Here is a 16,050-nt window from a genome sequence, read left to right on the forward strand (position 1 = left end):
GGCCGTGACTTCTTCTAAATTTGGGCGTTTTAATTCACTGCAGATATCTATGAAGCTAAAACTCCTCTTTAAGTCTTAAACAATAACTGATGTCTGGAAGCTAAAGAGGGGGATGAAAAAATATAGCCTAGCTTGTTTAAGCTAGTACAGCCTGGATCACTCTGGGGTCTAAAACTGTAGAAAATGGTTTCTTGTTCCAAATGAATCCAAAATTATATTTTTGGATTCATGTTAGCTTGTTTGACACAGTAGCTGCGTTTCCTGGTTTAGTGATGCTAATATTATTTAAGCTAACAATAGTTTGTGTTTTTTTTTTTTGTTTTTTTTTTACATTAGCTTGTCCAAATTCAAAAACTACGGAAGAGGATTAGGGCCACTGGGAAAAAAAAAAAGTTAACAGATTTTTAAATTTTATTTCAGATTAGTATGGGAAAAAAGTCAGAATTCCGACTTTTTTCTCAGAATTCTGACTTTTTTTCTCAGAATTCTGACTTTTTTTCTCAGAATTCCGACTTTTTTTCTCAGAATTCCGACTTTTTTTCTCAGAATTCCGACTTTTTTTCTCAGAATTCCGACTTTTTTCTCAGAATTCCGATTTTAATCTCAAAAGTCTGACTTTAATCTCAGAATTCTGACTTTTTTCTCAGAATTCTGACTTTTTTCTCAGAATTTTGACTTTTTTCTCAGAATTCTGACTTTTTTCTCAGAATTCTGACTTTTTTCTCAGAATTCTGACTTTTTTCTCAGAATTCTGACTTTAATCTCAAAATTCTGACTTTTTTTCTCAGAATTCTGACTTTTTTCACAAAATTCTGACAATACTAACAATCCCATACTAAACTGAAATAAAATAAAAAAATCAGTTAACTGTTTTTTTTTCCCAGTGGCTCTAATCCTCTTCCGTAAAAGACAGCTAACATTAGCTTGTTTTATTTCACGTAGCGAAGAACTTTCTTGCTAAAGAAAGAATTTTGTCGAAACATTGGCGTCCGTTTAATGCAAACACAGAAGCTAGCATGTACCTGACTAAAATTAGCTCAATTTCGTTTTAATTTTAAAACAGCAGAGTACGGGGAGGTGTTTGTTTTAAAGGAGGCACGTTTTTTGCGTAATTTCAGTGAGATTTGTCTGTGCAGTGTGAGCAATGGTGCAAAAGCTTGAGTCTCACTACGAAAGAGTGAGAGTCGGCAACGCGTTATTTTAAGCGTGGGATGCTAACACATCCGACGACGTGTCGGACCTTTTCCTGTCGATGGAACATAGATGTACCCGTCATGCTAGATTCTCTCTCCTGGTGAACATCTAAACGTCTCACTCAGGCTGTGCTATTCACATTCTGAAAACATTTCATCAAAATAAACAACCAACTCCAAACTTGTGCTTTAGCTGGTAAAACATTTCATAAAGTACCTGTTCACGTAACCCTTCAGTACATGTTATTTTCTTCTGAATGGAAGTCAAATATTTGGTACAATCTTAAAAAAACAAAGCATAAAATTACAGTTGAATTTCTAATAATCTTTGCGTACAAACAGTTAAAATGGCTTTTTAACAGAAAATGTCTGAGAGCGGCATGGCTTTGCTGCGCGGATGTTGAGTACTGAGGTTTAGTTTGGATTTAAGCACCCAGGAGCTTCAGGACTGAACCGGGGAGTCCATCGGACCGGAGCTGGAACCAGTCCGGATATCGTTTGTGCACCAGTTTGGTCAGCTGCAGCCGTCGGCCCTGGGAAGAATGAGGAGGAGCTGCTGGACTTCCATCTTTGAGACAGAGAAGGTCAACAGCCTGCAGGCGCAAAGCGAACATGTGGAGCCCCAAGGGTTTAATGTTTTCTTCACCAACACTAATAAAAAATAAACAACCTAACGATCAAACGCACTAATGATACTGTCTGGTATTGTTTTGTTTTTTATCATTTCTAGACGTTTAGCATCAATTAGTAATTTCATTGCTCTCAGAGCAGCACGCTCACATAAAAAGGCGTTTTAACTATTTGCTCCCAAAGCAAAGATCCCTGTGTGTCTGTTAGTTGTTTGTGTTTCCACTGTTAGGCCTGAAATCCGACTGTCCATGTAAACTTCAGCCGCAGACGTTCCTCCTGCTTTTAAAATGTAATAAATCTAAGAGGTAAAACAACAATTAATGGATTAATACAGAACAGTTTCAAAGTCAGGGAAGGTCCCCATGGAAAGGTAAAACTGGAACAGATTAAATAACTGAGATGATTTCCAGCAACAAAACGATACCTGAGGATTCTGTGGGAATCATTCATCTTTAAAAATCATTTAAGTCTTCTCAGCTTCTATGGAGACGTGAAGCAAGAACTAACTTTAAAGGAAAAGTCCGGTCAGCAGGGAATGATCAATGGATCATTATTTATACCCAAAACGAATATGTTCTACTATACGTTAGCGGTGATTTTATCATATCGCTACACCCATGCCAATACTGGCCCCTACCTCCCATGACCTCCAACAGATGGTGGAGTTCGAGGCCTACCTCTGACTGGTTGTATTACATTTATTGGAAAACGACCGAGTTTGGATTAATAAAGAAAATGAAATATAAACAAACCTCCATATTGATCTAGCTGTAAAACGGGAAGATGGAGGAGTGCGGACTGGAACTAGAACAGAAGTGTTCAGCTCCTCCAGTGGAAACACACCAGTAACCGGTTAGCTTTAGCCGTGATGATAAATGGAAACCAGCCGAACTCCAGGTGGATTTACTGATTCCTGCTTACAGTAGCAGCCATTCAAAATGGCCGTTCCCAGTCAAACACCAGTCCAATGGCGGCCCACTTCCCTGCAGCTCCCAGACAAATCCCCTCCAACTCCCAGCCACTGGCTTCCTCCTGGGCATGTTTTCACTCTGACTCCACCCTTTCACTGAATTGAATGGCTGCTACTGTAGTTACATTTATAACCCAGAAATTTGTTCTCAGTTTTAGATTTTACAAAATCTAAAAAAATATAATTTTTGTTTTTTATATTTAACTTCTGTGACGCCTTCAAAGTCTGCAGGATGAAACGACCACAACGTTCCACAGAAAAGTTTAGTTTGTAAGAAATTCAGACGAGTATGATTGAGTAGAAAAGCAGAGAGACATCTTATAAATTAATAAGAGAATAAATTAGGAATTAAATTCTGAGATCATTTTAGATTTTTTTGTAATAATATATAATAGTAAAATTTGCTTCATTGTTTGTTGCTGAAACCCTTGGAGCTCCATCATTAAAATCAGAAACATCCCTCTCCAAAAAAACAAAAAAAAAAGTCTGAGGTAAGAAGCGGGAGTCCGATCAGAGATCCGTCAAAAGGTTTCAGAGTCTTCTGAGTCGTTCTCAGTAGTTCCCTCGCTGGAAGGTCCCGAGGGGTTCCTGGGGCTGCGTGGTCCCCGCGGGCCGGCGTTCCCGCCTTTACCCCCCCGGCGAGGCAGCTGCCTCAGCAGGGAGCCTGGGGAGGGAGCTCCGGAGCTGCAAGGGGAGCAGAAAGGCATCATGGTAGCCAGAATGAGAGCCAGACAGTCAGCCACCTCTCTGCTAGGAGCACAAGCCAGAGCAGGGGTCAGACCTGAGGCAGAGAGACAGAGCAGAGAGGAGGAGGAGGAGGAGACATGGACATGGAGGAAGCAGGGGAGGCGAAGCAGAGGACAAAGATGGAGCAGCATTCCATTAGTTTACAGCCAGCTGACGAATCAAACAACAGAGGAGAACACCGAGGACAGCAAAGACCGACGCATCTAGAAGCAGTCAGAGCTGGAGGAATTATTCAGCCTCCGTCAGAAACGCTGCTGCTGCTTTAGTCCCACTGGTGGAAGAATCGGGCTGATTTCCAGCTTCTGCAGGAAACTCATCTCCTGTGACTCCAGGAGCAACGACTCGGCTCAGCATCAGGCCATGGGGGCTTTTATTCAGCCGGCTCTAGCAGACGGGTCGGACTGTGGGCGGTTCTGCTCGGATCACTCCTTCAGCAACAGTTCTAAGTCACCCGCTTCTATAAAGGGAGGCGCTGCGTTCGGACATTTCTACAGCAATCAGTGAAGGGAAGGACCTGCTCTCTGAGGGAGAACACAAGTGCCATGCTAACTGCTAACATTAGATGCTCAATTAAATCTGAGAAAAATCCTGTTTTTATAGCAGCTGCTTTCTGACACACCTGCTGCTAATTTATAATGACACCTAGAAAATAGCATTTAAACAACTATGTGGATATAAAACAGCTAAAGTGGGGACAAAGTTTGTTTATATATATATATATAATAAAAGAAGATTTTAAATTGAGAAAAAAATGTTTAAAACTAGATTTTTTTTTACAGCTCAAAATATTTCCAGGTGTTGCATTCAGGAACTGCGGAAACTAGAAACGCCTTTATTATATTCCATATTTTTGTGACTTCCGCTTTACTTGCAGGAAATGTCCATTGGGGGATGAATGCGCTGCTAAGATTCCCACAGTTCCTTAAGGGAACACCTGGTGATGTGTTTCAGATGCATAAGCTGTCATCATTTTACACCCCATGTAATCTAAGCCCCGCCCCCTCAACAGTTTGAAACTGATGCCATATTTGAAAAAAAAAAAAATTATCTTAAAAGTAGTTAAAAGATTTTTTAGATTAAAACATTTTTTATTTTAATTTCAATTTTCAAGTCGTCTTTTTTTATAAAAAAAATGTTCAGCCAAACTTTTTGGCCCCAATGTGGCTCCGTATCGGCAGCCGATTTTCTATTTGATTATGTTCACGTCTGGAATTGCTGTTATAAGAAAGAAAAACTGTTTTACTATCTGCTGCTAATGTCATTTCAAACTCTCAGGCACCAGAGAGTTCACGATTTAAGGAAGTTTTTAAAACCTTTATTTTATTTACAAGCAGAAAAGATGCGACTAACAGAGCCAGCGGCCATCTTTGATCATCAGATCTATTGTTAACGTTTAAGTTAGCTTTCTTAGTCTGATCAGAACAACGTAGATTCAGGATTTTTTGGACGGATATTTTTAAATGACTTCCAGCTCTGACCATTAATCACATCAAATAGACAAACAATGAGAAGAGTTCAACAACAGCTCCCACCGCCACATGAAAAGGTTCCTGTTAGAGGAAAATGGCTACGATGGGCCAGATATTTGTTCCAAATCCGCTGTTAGCTTCAAAAGGATAAAAAACATCCTGCAGAAGAATCTCTTCCATTCTAAAAGGAACAGAAACTTTAAATCCAGTGGGAGCAGCTGCTTTCAGCACCCTTCATGCTGCAGGAGAGAAAAGCTTTCATGCGGAGCGACGATCAAGGCGGCCTCCTCCTACCGTTCTCATCCACCGTCTGAACGTTGGCTCCTCTGGACAGCAGCTCCTGGACCGCCTTCTTCAGGCCGCTACGCGCCGCCAGGTGCAGCGGCCTGACGGACACAGACAGTTTCACACAGGGGTCACTTCACTGGGAACCGTCTTCATTCTAAGCTAGTTTCTGCTAAACTACAGACCGCCTACAACTAAAATACTTTATTTAGATTTATCCAGATTTTATCTGATAGACCACAATGTATTCAGACCCCTTTATGACGACAACCCTAAATAAAAAGCCTTTAGATGTCAGCGGGTTAGTTAGTAAATCAAATAGAGTGAGTTTGATTGAATCCACTTAGAAATCAGGGGCCAAGGTGTCGCTCTCACAAACTGACTTTACCGCTGGAACTGGATGCTAACTGTGATTTAGTGGAAAACCAGTGATCGGCGCTAAGGGAGACTGTTAGAGTTATTGAATGACAATTATAAAATTATTGTGTGGGCATATGAAACATTGAAGAAATAAGATGCTACATTTCTGTCCTGTGATTCAATCAGGAGGGTCATAAACTTTTATGACCTGCATCCAGTAGGTCATGAGGAAGTCACACTGTTGTGTGACTTCCATTCAGCCAGTTGGTCATTCTAGGGTCATAAAACCCACCCATCTGTCTTCTGCTCTGTGAATAAAAGACTCTGCTGTTCTGTTGGGGGTCAGATTGGTGCTGGGATGTGAGCAGCAGCCTTTCTCATTCCTGCAGGAAAAGCAAAATCCTTTTGTGCTTCAGATTAATTTTTGTCCTATATGAAATATGAAAAATGAACTCACAATATTTTGAATCTAACAGAGACTTTATCCTGTTAGCTTAGCTTTTAAACTGTGTTTTGCTTCTAGTTGGGATATTAGAATTTGGCTCCTTGAAGGTTATTAACTCCATCTATCATGCTAACTGCTAGCATACCTTAGTCCGGCGGTTTTAAAAATGTGAGGCCCCTAAAGTGCTCTGGCGCCCCCTAGGGGAGGCGCGGTGCGAGGGAAAAAATAAACCGATTCAGGACCGTGATAGAAAAACAAAGGGTTCGCATAGCGTGCGTAATTTTTTTTCCCTTTGTAAGCCTCCGCTCTTTCTTACAGCACGCTATTTTAGCTCGAGATAAATTGTTTAGATGAGCCACAAAAAGAGCTCCACGATTTTGCAACTGTTTAAATAAAAAAAATAAATAAAAAACTTAATTTCAAGGAAATTTACAGAGGTGTTCCAAAGATCTGATCAACATGTTTTTGTTAAGATGTGAAAACACTGTTGGCATCTCAAACATTAAACTATGAGTCTCAGATATAACGTTTGTTTGAGAAAACAGTTGAAAAGTGAGTTTGGGGTTGTTCTTATCATTAGAAAAATGAAAAAAAGGGCATATTTGTCAAACAAAGGCCCCGATAAAATAATTAAAATTGGAAGAAATATTTAAAAATGTTCATGTGTTAAATTTCACTCAGAGTGTAATTTTAAAAGATGAGACGGTTCTAAAATAAAAGCAATTACAAGGTGTTTTGTAGTGGCATTTTTAACACATAATACATACAATTAACACAAACTAAAAATGCTTAAACTCCTTTTACACACCAGCTCCAAAAAGACCAAAAGAGTAGAATTTAATAATATTTAATAATGCTTTAACACTGTATGTCAGAACAGATAAAACCACGTTCTAAACCTAAACCTTACAGGCTAAATTCAAGGTGAACAACTCTTCATATTGAATTGAAACAGAAATATATTCCCTGTATTGTTTTCCATTGCTAATGAGAAACATCTGATTGAAGTTATGTGACTGTTGAAATCACAGCTGAACTCTGCCAGGGGTGGATACGGCATGCAAAAAGATTCTTCCCACGATGCCTTGGTAGAAACCATATCAGCTGTGATGTGGATGAGAACATGTGGCCAAATGCAAAAGAACGAGTAAATTGAAAGTTTTTATTCTGGAGTATTTCTAATTGTATATCTTGTAGTAATTTCCTTTTGCAAATAAAGTATTTATACTGAAGCAATTCTGTCTCTGTCTTTTGTTTCATAAAATGTACGATCTATAAAGCTACTATCTGTAGCAAACGAAACAAAATGCATGTGTAAAACCCAGGTGTGCCTTTGTTCAGTTACTGTTTATTGTATAAGGGCACCTAACACATCTAAAATAATGCAGTTTCTGTAATTTCAGCTGATGATTGTGTTATTTTTGTCATTGTGTTATGATTTATTAAATGCTCCTGATAGAAGAGAACATGCGTTAGTGTTTTGATTAATTATGTGATTTTGAAACATGTTTGCAGTGTTTTGTTAGACATGGTGTGTCGTGTTAGTGTATTAATTTATTTTGAAATTTAGTTTTGGAGTTTAGTTTACATTGTGTGAAGTTAAACATGAAATTAACCGTTTTGCCAATCGTGTGTTTTAGGTGTGTTGGTGCGTTAAGAGGTTAGGAAACCTGTTAAATGTAGTGAAAACTGTGTCTTAGCGATTGTAAAAAACTGTAATAATCCTGCTGCTCCTCCATAGAGCGGCTAAATGGGCCCATTTAGAAGAACTGAAGGAGTTTTTCAAGAGTTTAGATTCACTAACAGAACCACAGGAAGTTCATTCTGGATCCTTGGATCCATCAAACGGTGGAAATAATCCGGAACGAACTCTGGATCCATTCATGTTTCTGCTTTCCAAAGAGCAGTGAGGCTACACCTAAAGGTGAACTTTGGCGCCCTCTAGTGAATGTTGCCAACATTACAACACTGAAAGAAATTCCCATGATCAGTTAATCAGATGGATCAAATTTTTATCCGATAAACTTTTAATCGACGATGATCCGTCGATTATTTGATCACAAAAAGCAACTAATGCTGATAAATTAAGCTTCATTTCATCTTTCAGAAACTCACGTTTGCAGGGCGGCGTTTGTGGCATTGATGAGCGTCGCGTCGGACAGCTTCTCTATGATCAGCAACACACAGTCTTCTTTCCCCTAAAACGAAAGGATGTTACAGCTCTGATGAAATACAATAATCTCGCTTTAGCTAAGCTCAGAGTGTGAATCAAAGCAAGTAAAGCTCCCAAACTAAAAATTGGAAATACAATTGTTTGTATTTGTATAACAGAAAGGCACTGAGGAATATTTTTCAGGTGGAACCGCTATTTTAAATGTCACCATGTCTAAAATTATAGGTGATTAAGCAAAGAAAAAATGAAAGATATTTAGCCTCACCAAATTTGTTTTCCAAAATAAACACTGCGAAACACCATGAAAACCCATTTGAAACTCTGGATGAACCGTCAGACTTTATAGATCCACATCTTGACTATAACTGAAGCAAATTTGGACTGAATAAGTTGAAGAATGTTTGTTCCACAGAGGATTTAGTGGGCAGGGTGCGAGGAGGAAGCTTATGTAACACATGCCGGTTACATGACCTGGAATGGTCGCACAATGACCTCCGACCCCTCAATGGAAAGGTCTTAGCCTGTAGTTTCCATTGATGGCGGCCATTAGGGGGCGGGGCTAAAAATGAATACCTGCTGTTGCATTACTCCCAGACATTTCAGGTAGAATTTTAAATCTAATTCTATTTGTTTACACATCTATAAAACAAATACTTTTGAAAAAAATAAATTTGAAAGATGTTTTAGAAATTTTAAAGTCCCATTTGAAAGGTGTGTGGATGAAACACCATGTGACTGTGTTTCGGCCATTTCTATAAATAGATAAAGATCAGCTGGTGTCAGCGCCGGGCTTAAATACATGAGTTTTTATAATAAACCCATTTTGTGATCGATAACAAAGTCAAAACTGTTTGAAATTATCGACATAGTGGGAAAATAAATAAACTTTCTTTTTTTACTCTGCTGCTTTAAAAAATCAACTGTAGGGATTCAGAATCTCCTGCAGCCGGATGACATGAGCTATGCAAATTAGGCGATGATGTCATCTAGCGCCTTTTAACATTGGCTGAAATTCTGTTTAGGCTCCAGAAGGACGAGCTAAACGCTGTCAGGACGGACGCTTGGTGTTCATCGCCTTAGATCATCAGGATCAAATGATTATTTTTTGTGTTCAAATAAAACTGCAGCTAGCACAGTGATTGCTAGCTGGACGTTAGCACTTCTCCACGCCGTGCCAAAGTTCTGCAACTTTATATGTTGGACAGGAGAGCATAACCATAAAAAGCATAAAACCTCAGAGCTGCGAGTAAACATGCTACCGTTAGCATAGCCCTGCAGCCATTACTCTATGGAGACAGATGGTAAAGCTGCACAGTGGTGCTGCCGCTTCAAACACTCACGTTACTGCAGGCCAGGTGCAGCGCCGTGTTTCCTTCTTTGTCCGTAAGGCTGAGGTCTGCATTGGCGCCGGTCAGCAGCACATCTGCAAAAAACACCGGCGTTAAAATAAATCAGAAAGAAGCAAGCAGCAGAGAAGAAAACCGACTCAAACAGAAAGAGAGAATCGGCACCGAGAGCTTCGGCCCGGCCTTTCTCTGCCGCCATCATCAGCGCCGAACGGCCCGACTGGTCCACAGTGTCTACAGGTGCATCATGGGAGAGAAGCAGCTGGATGCAGTCTACGTGTCCGTTGAACGCTGCAGCGTGGAGAGGAGTCCTGCAGGAGCAAAGGAAGAGGAATGATGCACTGGAGACGAGAGCTGCAGCATCGGCGGCGTTCAGCTCTGGTCTTACCTGCCCTTCGCATCGCTGCAGCCGGCTATGTCTGATCCCATGGCCTCCAGAAGCAGCGACGCACACGCTTCATGGTCGTTCAACCTGACAATTCGACACACGGCGCCAGGCATGAAGGGCAAACAGCCAAACGGAAAATGTAGCAGAGGGACCAAGAGGCCGACTTACGCTGCACAATGCAGAGGAGTGAAAGGGTTCCCATCGATGCAGCGGCAGCCTTTCTGCTCCAGCAGGACCTCCACACACCCTTCATGGCCTGATGATGCAAACGCATTTTAGTAACAACCAGTGGATAACAGAGGAAGTATGGCGTCACATTTATTTCAAAACATTCTGGGAGCAAAATAAACATACAGGCATGTATGTTAAACTACTTCTGCCATTGGTTTATCTACCATCGCTCAAAGATGCAGGAGAAACCGCCGCTCAGAGAGGAGGAAAACGCTCTCCACGTGCGGCAGTTCCTCCCAGGCGCGCTTGGGATCTAACCGCGCACACGATTTTCTGTCGTGGCCATGCTGGAGGACAGCTGCGCTCCTGAAAGCGTCTCTGCCCTCGGAGTGATTTTCAACTCGCGCAAAAAAAATAGTTTTTTGACAGGTTGGGTGGAGAAAATCCTCTACTGTAAGCCTCCTCCTGATTGGGCCTTGCAGACACCATCACACAGGAAGTAGTGTTATGGCTGGAGGCGACATTGTCCCGCCACCAGCGGGAGCTTTTAATAGAGGCGGGAGTGTGGTGCCTACAGCCGTCGCCTCCACCTGAGCATGATGCCAAGTGACTGTGGGAGGAGCTAACATGCGTAGAGAGTATTTTTCTCCTCTCTGAGCGTCAGTTTCTTGTGCGTGTGTAATTTTGATGTGCGGTGGTAGATAAACGTTGGTGAAGATTCTCAGTCATCCAGGTCAGAGTCATTCCAGAAAAAAGAAAATAAAAAACAATCAACTGGACTTTGTTTCCAAGTTTGAAGACGTTTCGCTTCCCATCCAGGAAGCTTTTTCAATTCTAGATGTCAGGAACGAACTCAACGCTATTTCTGACATTTTGAATTCAGAAAGCTTAATTTTCTTTTTTTGTGGTAGATAAACCATGCGCAGAAATAGTTTGCGGCGTTTTTAAATAAATGTGACGCCATATGATGTATCTGAAGGCTCAGGAGGATAAAAACGCTTCAGCTCTACAGCAACCCATTGAGCCTTCCTGTTATCTGCTGAAAGTCCTGCTCTCTCTCACTCTGCAGCTCTGCTAGTCTTTGATAAGCTTTTCTGTTGCTGTTTGCCTTTTTCAGACGGTCTTTCAATGTCTTTTTTTTATCTTCTGACATTGCATTCTGTAATTTCGCATTTCTTTGCTGCCTGACAGTTGTTTGATGCCTCTGCTGCGTTGACCACCGCTATTCTAAAATTTGCATTATAACAATCAATCCACTCCGTTCTAGGCAGCGACTCTCCGTTTGAAGCATCCTGGTCACTTCCTCTCCGTTATGATAGAAAGATGAGCCCAGCCACGAAAAGATCTTCAAAGTATAATGATTTTGAAGCTGTTATTGTTCGTTTTCTTGTTGGAGCGATGGGATTTCTGCAGCTGAGCGCCAAAAAGTCGGGGATTCAAATCTAGCTGTACTTCCGCTGATTTTATCCTAAATATACAGCTCAAAAAAATGAAGCGACACTCAAATAACACATCCTGGTTCTCAATGTATGAAATATTTTCATTGGATACTTTGCTCTGTAGAAAGCTGAATGTTCTGACGACAAAATCACAAAAAAACCCGAAGTTTGATTTAATTGAAGTTATATTGCGTCGTTTATGTGTTTCCTTTTTTTTTTTGATCAGTGAGAGTCGGCCCACTGAGAGTGGAAGTAACTAACCGCCTTAGGAAAAGTGCCTAACGAGTGTTAGCGTGAGGAAAGAACATGAGGCATCAATCAGGACTGATTATGATTAAAAGCGTCTGATTCTTTCTCTGATTTGGATTTTTTAACGAGCGTTTTAAAGACGTATGAAAACCAGAGCTGCTGATGTCACTGACCGTAGTAGCAGGCCCAGTGCAGAGGTGTGTACCCGCTGACGTCCATCAGTGGCGGCAGAGACGGCGACTCTGAGCAGGCGATGCTCAGGAGCTCGCTCAGCCAGGAGGCGTGTCCCCGAGCGGCGGCCAGGTGGATGGCCGTGCGTCCCCGAGCGTCTCCCAGCAGCACGGACGCCTCCTGCTCCAGCAGGCACTGGATGCACTCCTCCTGACCACACAGCAGCTGGGGCAGACAGCGCAGGTCAGAGTGGTTTCAGGTTCCTCGCAGAGAGGCGTGTGTTGGATGCTCACCCCGAGGTGCAGCGCCGTGAGGCCGTGGCTGTCCGCCTGGTTCACGTTGGCTTCCCTCTCCAGCAGCAGCGACACGGCGTCCACATGACCGCCAGCCGCCGCCAGCATCAGAGGAGTCCTGCAGGGAAGAACGGCGGCGCTTCGTTAGCAGCGAGCACGCAGGCGACCTGGAGGAGGAGCAGGAGAGAAAGACGACTCACTGTCCCTGGGAGTCCGCAGCGTCGATGAGCTCCGCTCCGTCCGACTCATCCAGCAGGAGGCGCACACACGTGGTATGACCGTTCATCACTGACCCGTCGACAGGCAGAGAGCAGCAGGCGTTAACGGATGTCCAGCTAACATCATGGCTTCAACCTCCTAGAAAATGCCCTACCTGCCAGGTGCACAGGTGAGCGGCCGTACTGCCGATCGGTGGCGTGCGGCGACGCCCCCTGGCTGAGGAGCGTGTGAACGCAGTCGGTGTGGCCCCGCAGGGCGGCCAGGGCCAGAGGGGTCCTCCCCGCCTCATCTGCCTGATCCACGTCTGCGTCCCCCTGCAGCAGCACCTCCAGAGCCTGGGCGTGGCCGTGGTACGCCTGAGCAGAAGCGGGAAGCCGTTAGAGGCTGAATGGAAGCTTTGAATCAGGAACCCACCGACTAGCAGAGACTCACGGCGAGGTGCAGCGGGCTCCTGGCGTGAGGAGATCCGGGATCCTCTGGATGGTCGTCATCTCTGTTCAGCAGCTGCAGGTCACAGAAACATCTACATGAATCCCTGATGCATCAGACTGTGGTTCAGAAGCGGCAGATTAAATGTAATCCAACTTTACCCATAATCCATCTGCTTTTTATACATTTAATATTTCAGGTTAGTTTGGAGCTGATTCATTGGTTGATTTTGTTCCATTGGTCATTTTAACAAGTATGGAGTGAATTTTGTTCCATTATTGTTGTAAATTTGAAGGATAAAGGAGCAGTCCAGAAATTAAAGTTTTAGAAAAAATGTATCATCAAAAATGTCTTTTTTCCCACATTTTATTTTTTCAAATTTCTCTTTTTCAGATCGAGTTGGAATAAAAACGCTCGCTTGTTGACCAATAAAAATGCTGTTGCTAACGTCCAGCATGCTAACAGAAATGCATCTTCAATCACAGAAGTGAAAAAAAGCGAAATTTGAAAAACCTTTTAAAAAAACAGAAAATAAATTAAAATCTGACGTCGGATCCAGAATATAATAATAAACAAATTCATCTGAGAAAACATGAAGCTTCTCTTAAAGGAGAAGTTCACTTTTTAACACTTTAAGCCCATTTTCTGTAGTGTCCAGGATGAAATCGAATGATCGACACCAAAATGTTGACAATTGGTCCTGTCTCTGCTTTTTGGCTCATTTAGAATCCCCCCCTGGCTGCTTCAGAATGGCTAGCATAGAGCATGTCCGATAATGTCCTTAAAACAACCTTAAACGTTCTTTTTTTAAAATATGCTACTCACCGGGTCGTCAGCGCTGTTCAATGACGTTCCAAAAAAAGTTTCGTGAAGAAAAAACGTTCCTGTAGTGTTTTATTTAGCATTTTGTAAATCCCATTGAGTTCTGTAGGAATAGTCAATATTCCGCTGCCACCGGAAACGGAAATGGGGCCTGTTTACACAGTTGTAGTCTTTTCGCTTCACTCTGTGTACTCCGACGTCGAGAATCAAGAATCCACCTTTCGTATTCCATTTTCAGAGTTTTTTAAAGTGTTTAACAGAGACGTTAGCACCTCGACGTCGGAGTACACAGAGTGAAGCGAAAAGACTACAACTAAGCGTAAACAGGCCCCCTTTCCGTTTCCTGTGGCGGAGGGATATTGACTATTCCAACAGAACTCAATGGGATTTACAAAATGCTAAATAAAACACTACAGGAACGTTTTTTCTTTACGAAACTTTTTTTGGAATGTCATTGAACAGCGCTGACGACACGGTGAGTAGCATATTTTAAAAAAAGAACGTTTAAGGTTGTTTTAAGGACATTATCGGACATGCACTATGGAAGCCATTCTGAAGCAGCCAGGGGTGGATTCTAAATGAGCCAAAAAGCAGAGACAGGACCAATTGTCAACATTTTGGTGTCGATCATTCGATTTCATCCTGGACACTACAGAAAATGGGCTTAAAGTGTTAAAAAGTGAACTTCACCTTTAAAACCATTAGAAGCTTTTCAAAGCGTTGCATCTTTTTAAATTTCCATTTTCATAAACTTTTCTTTTCTTTGAACATTAATGGGACAAAAAACTTCAAATCTAAATAAATCTAGTTTCTTTAAAATAATCTGCTTTTTTTTTTCTTGAATTGAGGAGGTAAGTGAGACACTTTGGTAATGGAACAAGACTATTTACATTTAAAATAAGAAAAAACAATTGCATTGTCTCATTTCAAGTACATATTATATAATTATCTTATTTTAGGCAAACTCTTTCTACTGGAATATCATCTCATTTAACTACTCAAAATAAGGTGAAATACATATTTAAAGATTTTCTTTTTAGTCATTTTGAAATTATTTTTGCAGTGTAGAATCAAGTCATGCTAATGGAACAAAATCCCACTAAAAGATGTTTAAAGATTTCATATCTAAAATCATTTTACTTTTTATCTGAAAAGTTAAGATTATTTAACCTGGATTATAAGGCCATACTTGGTGCCCTAATCCCTTTCAGCATTTAAATTTATTGTAAAAATAGAAAACATTTCGATTCAAACTAAAAAAGATATTTTTAGGACTTTCAATCTTTTTTACAGGATTATTGACACATAAATAAATCATATACTGACTGATATATATTTGAGGACAAAATAATCTTTTATAAATTTTGGGTGTTTTATGCTTCTCTGATTTTTATTGTTTGTTGTTTTAATTTAGATAAAAAATTTATACAATAAAAAAATTTAAGAGAAGTTTTACTAGTCCTTGCTTCCTCGTTTGTTAGCGTTTAGCTTCAGGGTTTAAGACTGAACAGAGTCTAAGGCTCTGTTCTAATTCATGGGATGCGTCCTCAGAAGGCCAGATTTGAAGGCCGATGACGTCATAGCGCGGCGCCGAGGTCTGGTCGGATTCCAACACTCCTCGTTATGCGGCTGATAAATGCGTCCTTCGTTTTGCCTGATTTGAAGGACGGGTCCGATGTATCCTCGCTATCCTTGGTTTACCCAGGATTCATTGCGAGACCAAGCAAGCCGTGATCAGAGGAAAGGTTACTTGGCGCCTAACAGTGGTGAAAATTGGAATTTAAGTTTAATATAATACAAGTCTGTGAATAGTTCCATCTGAAATTAATGAAAATAGTTGTTTTAATGGTTATTGAGTCAGATATGTGGCGGTAATGTTTGATTTATCTAAAGGTTTTTATCTGTTACTGATTAAATGGGTTTGGCTGTAATTTAATGACAGATTCTAATAAATCTGCAGGGTGGGGACTATAAATCTGATAGGATTTAGATTTTTTTATTGCTGTTTTGCACAATATGCTTAACTAAGATGTGTTTGTTTTTAAGTATTAGCGATTTTGCAGATATATTTTTATAAATACATTGTTTAGATTTACTTATATATTTCTACCCCTTTTATAGAATAGAATAGAAAATCCCTTTATTGTCCCACAATGGGCAGATTTACAGCAGCAGAAAGATTATTGAAAATGGTCACACAAATGAGGACCTTAGAAAAATGTCTAAGAATAACATAATAGGGAAGAGTTAA

General features: G+C 41.1%; 1 protein-coding gene across 3 annotated transcripts in view; it reads right to left on the reverse strand.

The window, feature by feature from the left end:
* Positions 1 to 809: 809 nt before the first annotated feature.
* Positions 810 to 16,050, reverse strand: part of ankrd44 (ankyrin repeat domain 44) — a 61,902-nt gene continuing 46,661 nt past the window's right edge. Inside the window, exons 17-28 of one of the 3 annotated variants that reach the window (XM_038298466.1) lie at positions 12,981 to 13,052; positions 12,703 to 12,904; positions 12,530 to 12,617; positions 12,330 to 12,447; positions 12,039 to 12,261; positions 10,175 to 10,262; positions 10,007 to 10,090; positions 9,784 to 9,929; positions 9,613 to 9,695; positions 8,215 to 8,297; positions 5,304 to 5,395; positions 810 to 3,574 (exon numbers count right to left, since the gene is read on the reverse strand). In XM_038298466.1, the coding sequence (XP_038154394.1) occupies positions 3,315 to 3,574; positions 5,304 to 5,395; positions 8,215 to 8,297; positions 9,613 to 9,695; positions 9,784 to 9,929; positions 10,007 to 10,090; positions 10,175 to 10,262; positions 12,039 to 12,261; positions 12,330 to 12,447; positions 12,530 to 12,617; positions 12,703 to 12,904; positions 12,981 to 13,052 (1,539 nt within the window). In that variant the 3' untranslated portion in view covers positions 810 to 3,314. The remainder of the gene's footprint in view (positions 3,575 to 5,303; positions 5,396 to 8,214; positions 8,298 to 9,612; positions 9,696 to 9,783; positions 9,930 to 10,006; positions 10,091 to 10,174; positions 10,263 to 12,038; positions 12,262 to 12,329; positions 12,448 to 12,529; positions 12,618 to 12,702; positions 12,905 to 12,980; positions 13,053 to 16,050) is intronic. The other 2 variants (XM_038298469.1, XM_038298467.1) reach the window with 2 other exon arrangements.

The sequence above is a fragment of the Cyprinodon tularosa genome, unplaced genomic scaffold (assembly GCF_016077235.1).
Source record: "Cyprinodon tularosa strain WSP-4 unplaced genomic scaffold, ASM1607723v1 ctg408, whole genome shotgun sequence".
Taxonomy (NCBI): Eukaryota; Metazoa; Chordata; class Actinopteri; order Cyprinodontiformes; family Cyprinodontidae; genus Cyprinodon; species Cyprinodon tularosa.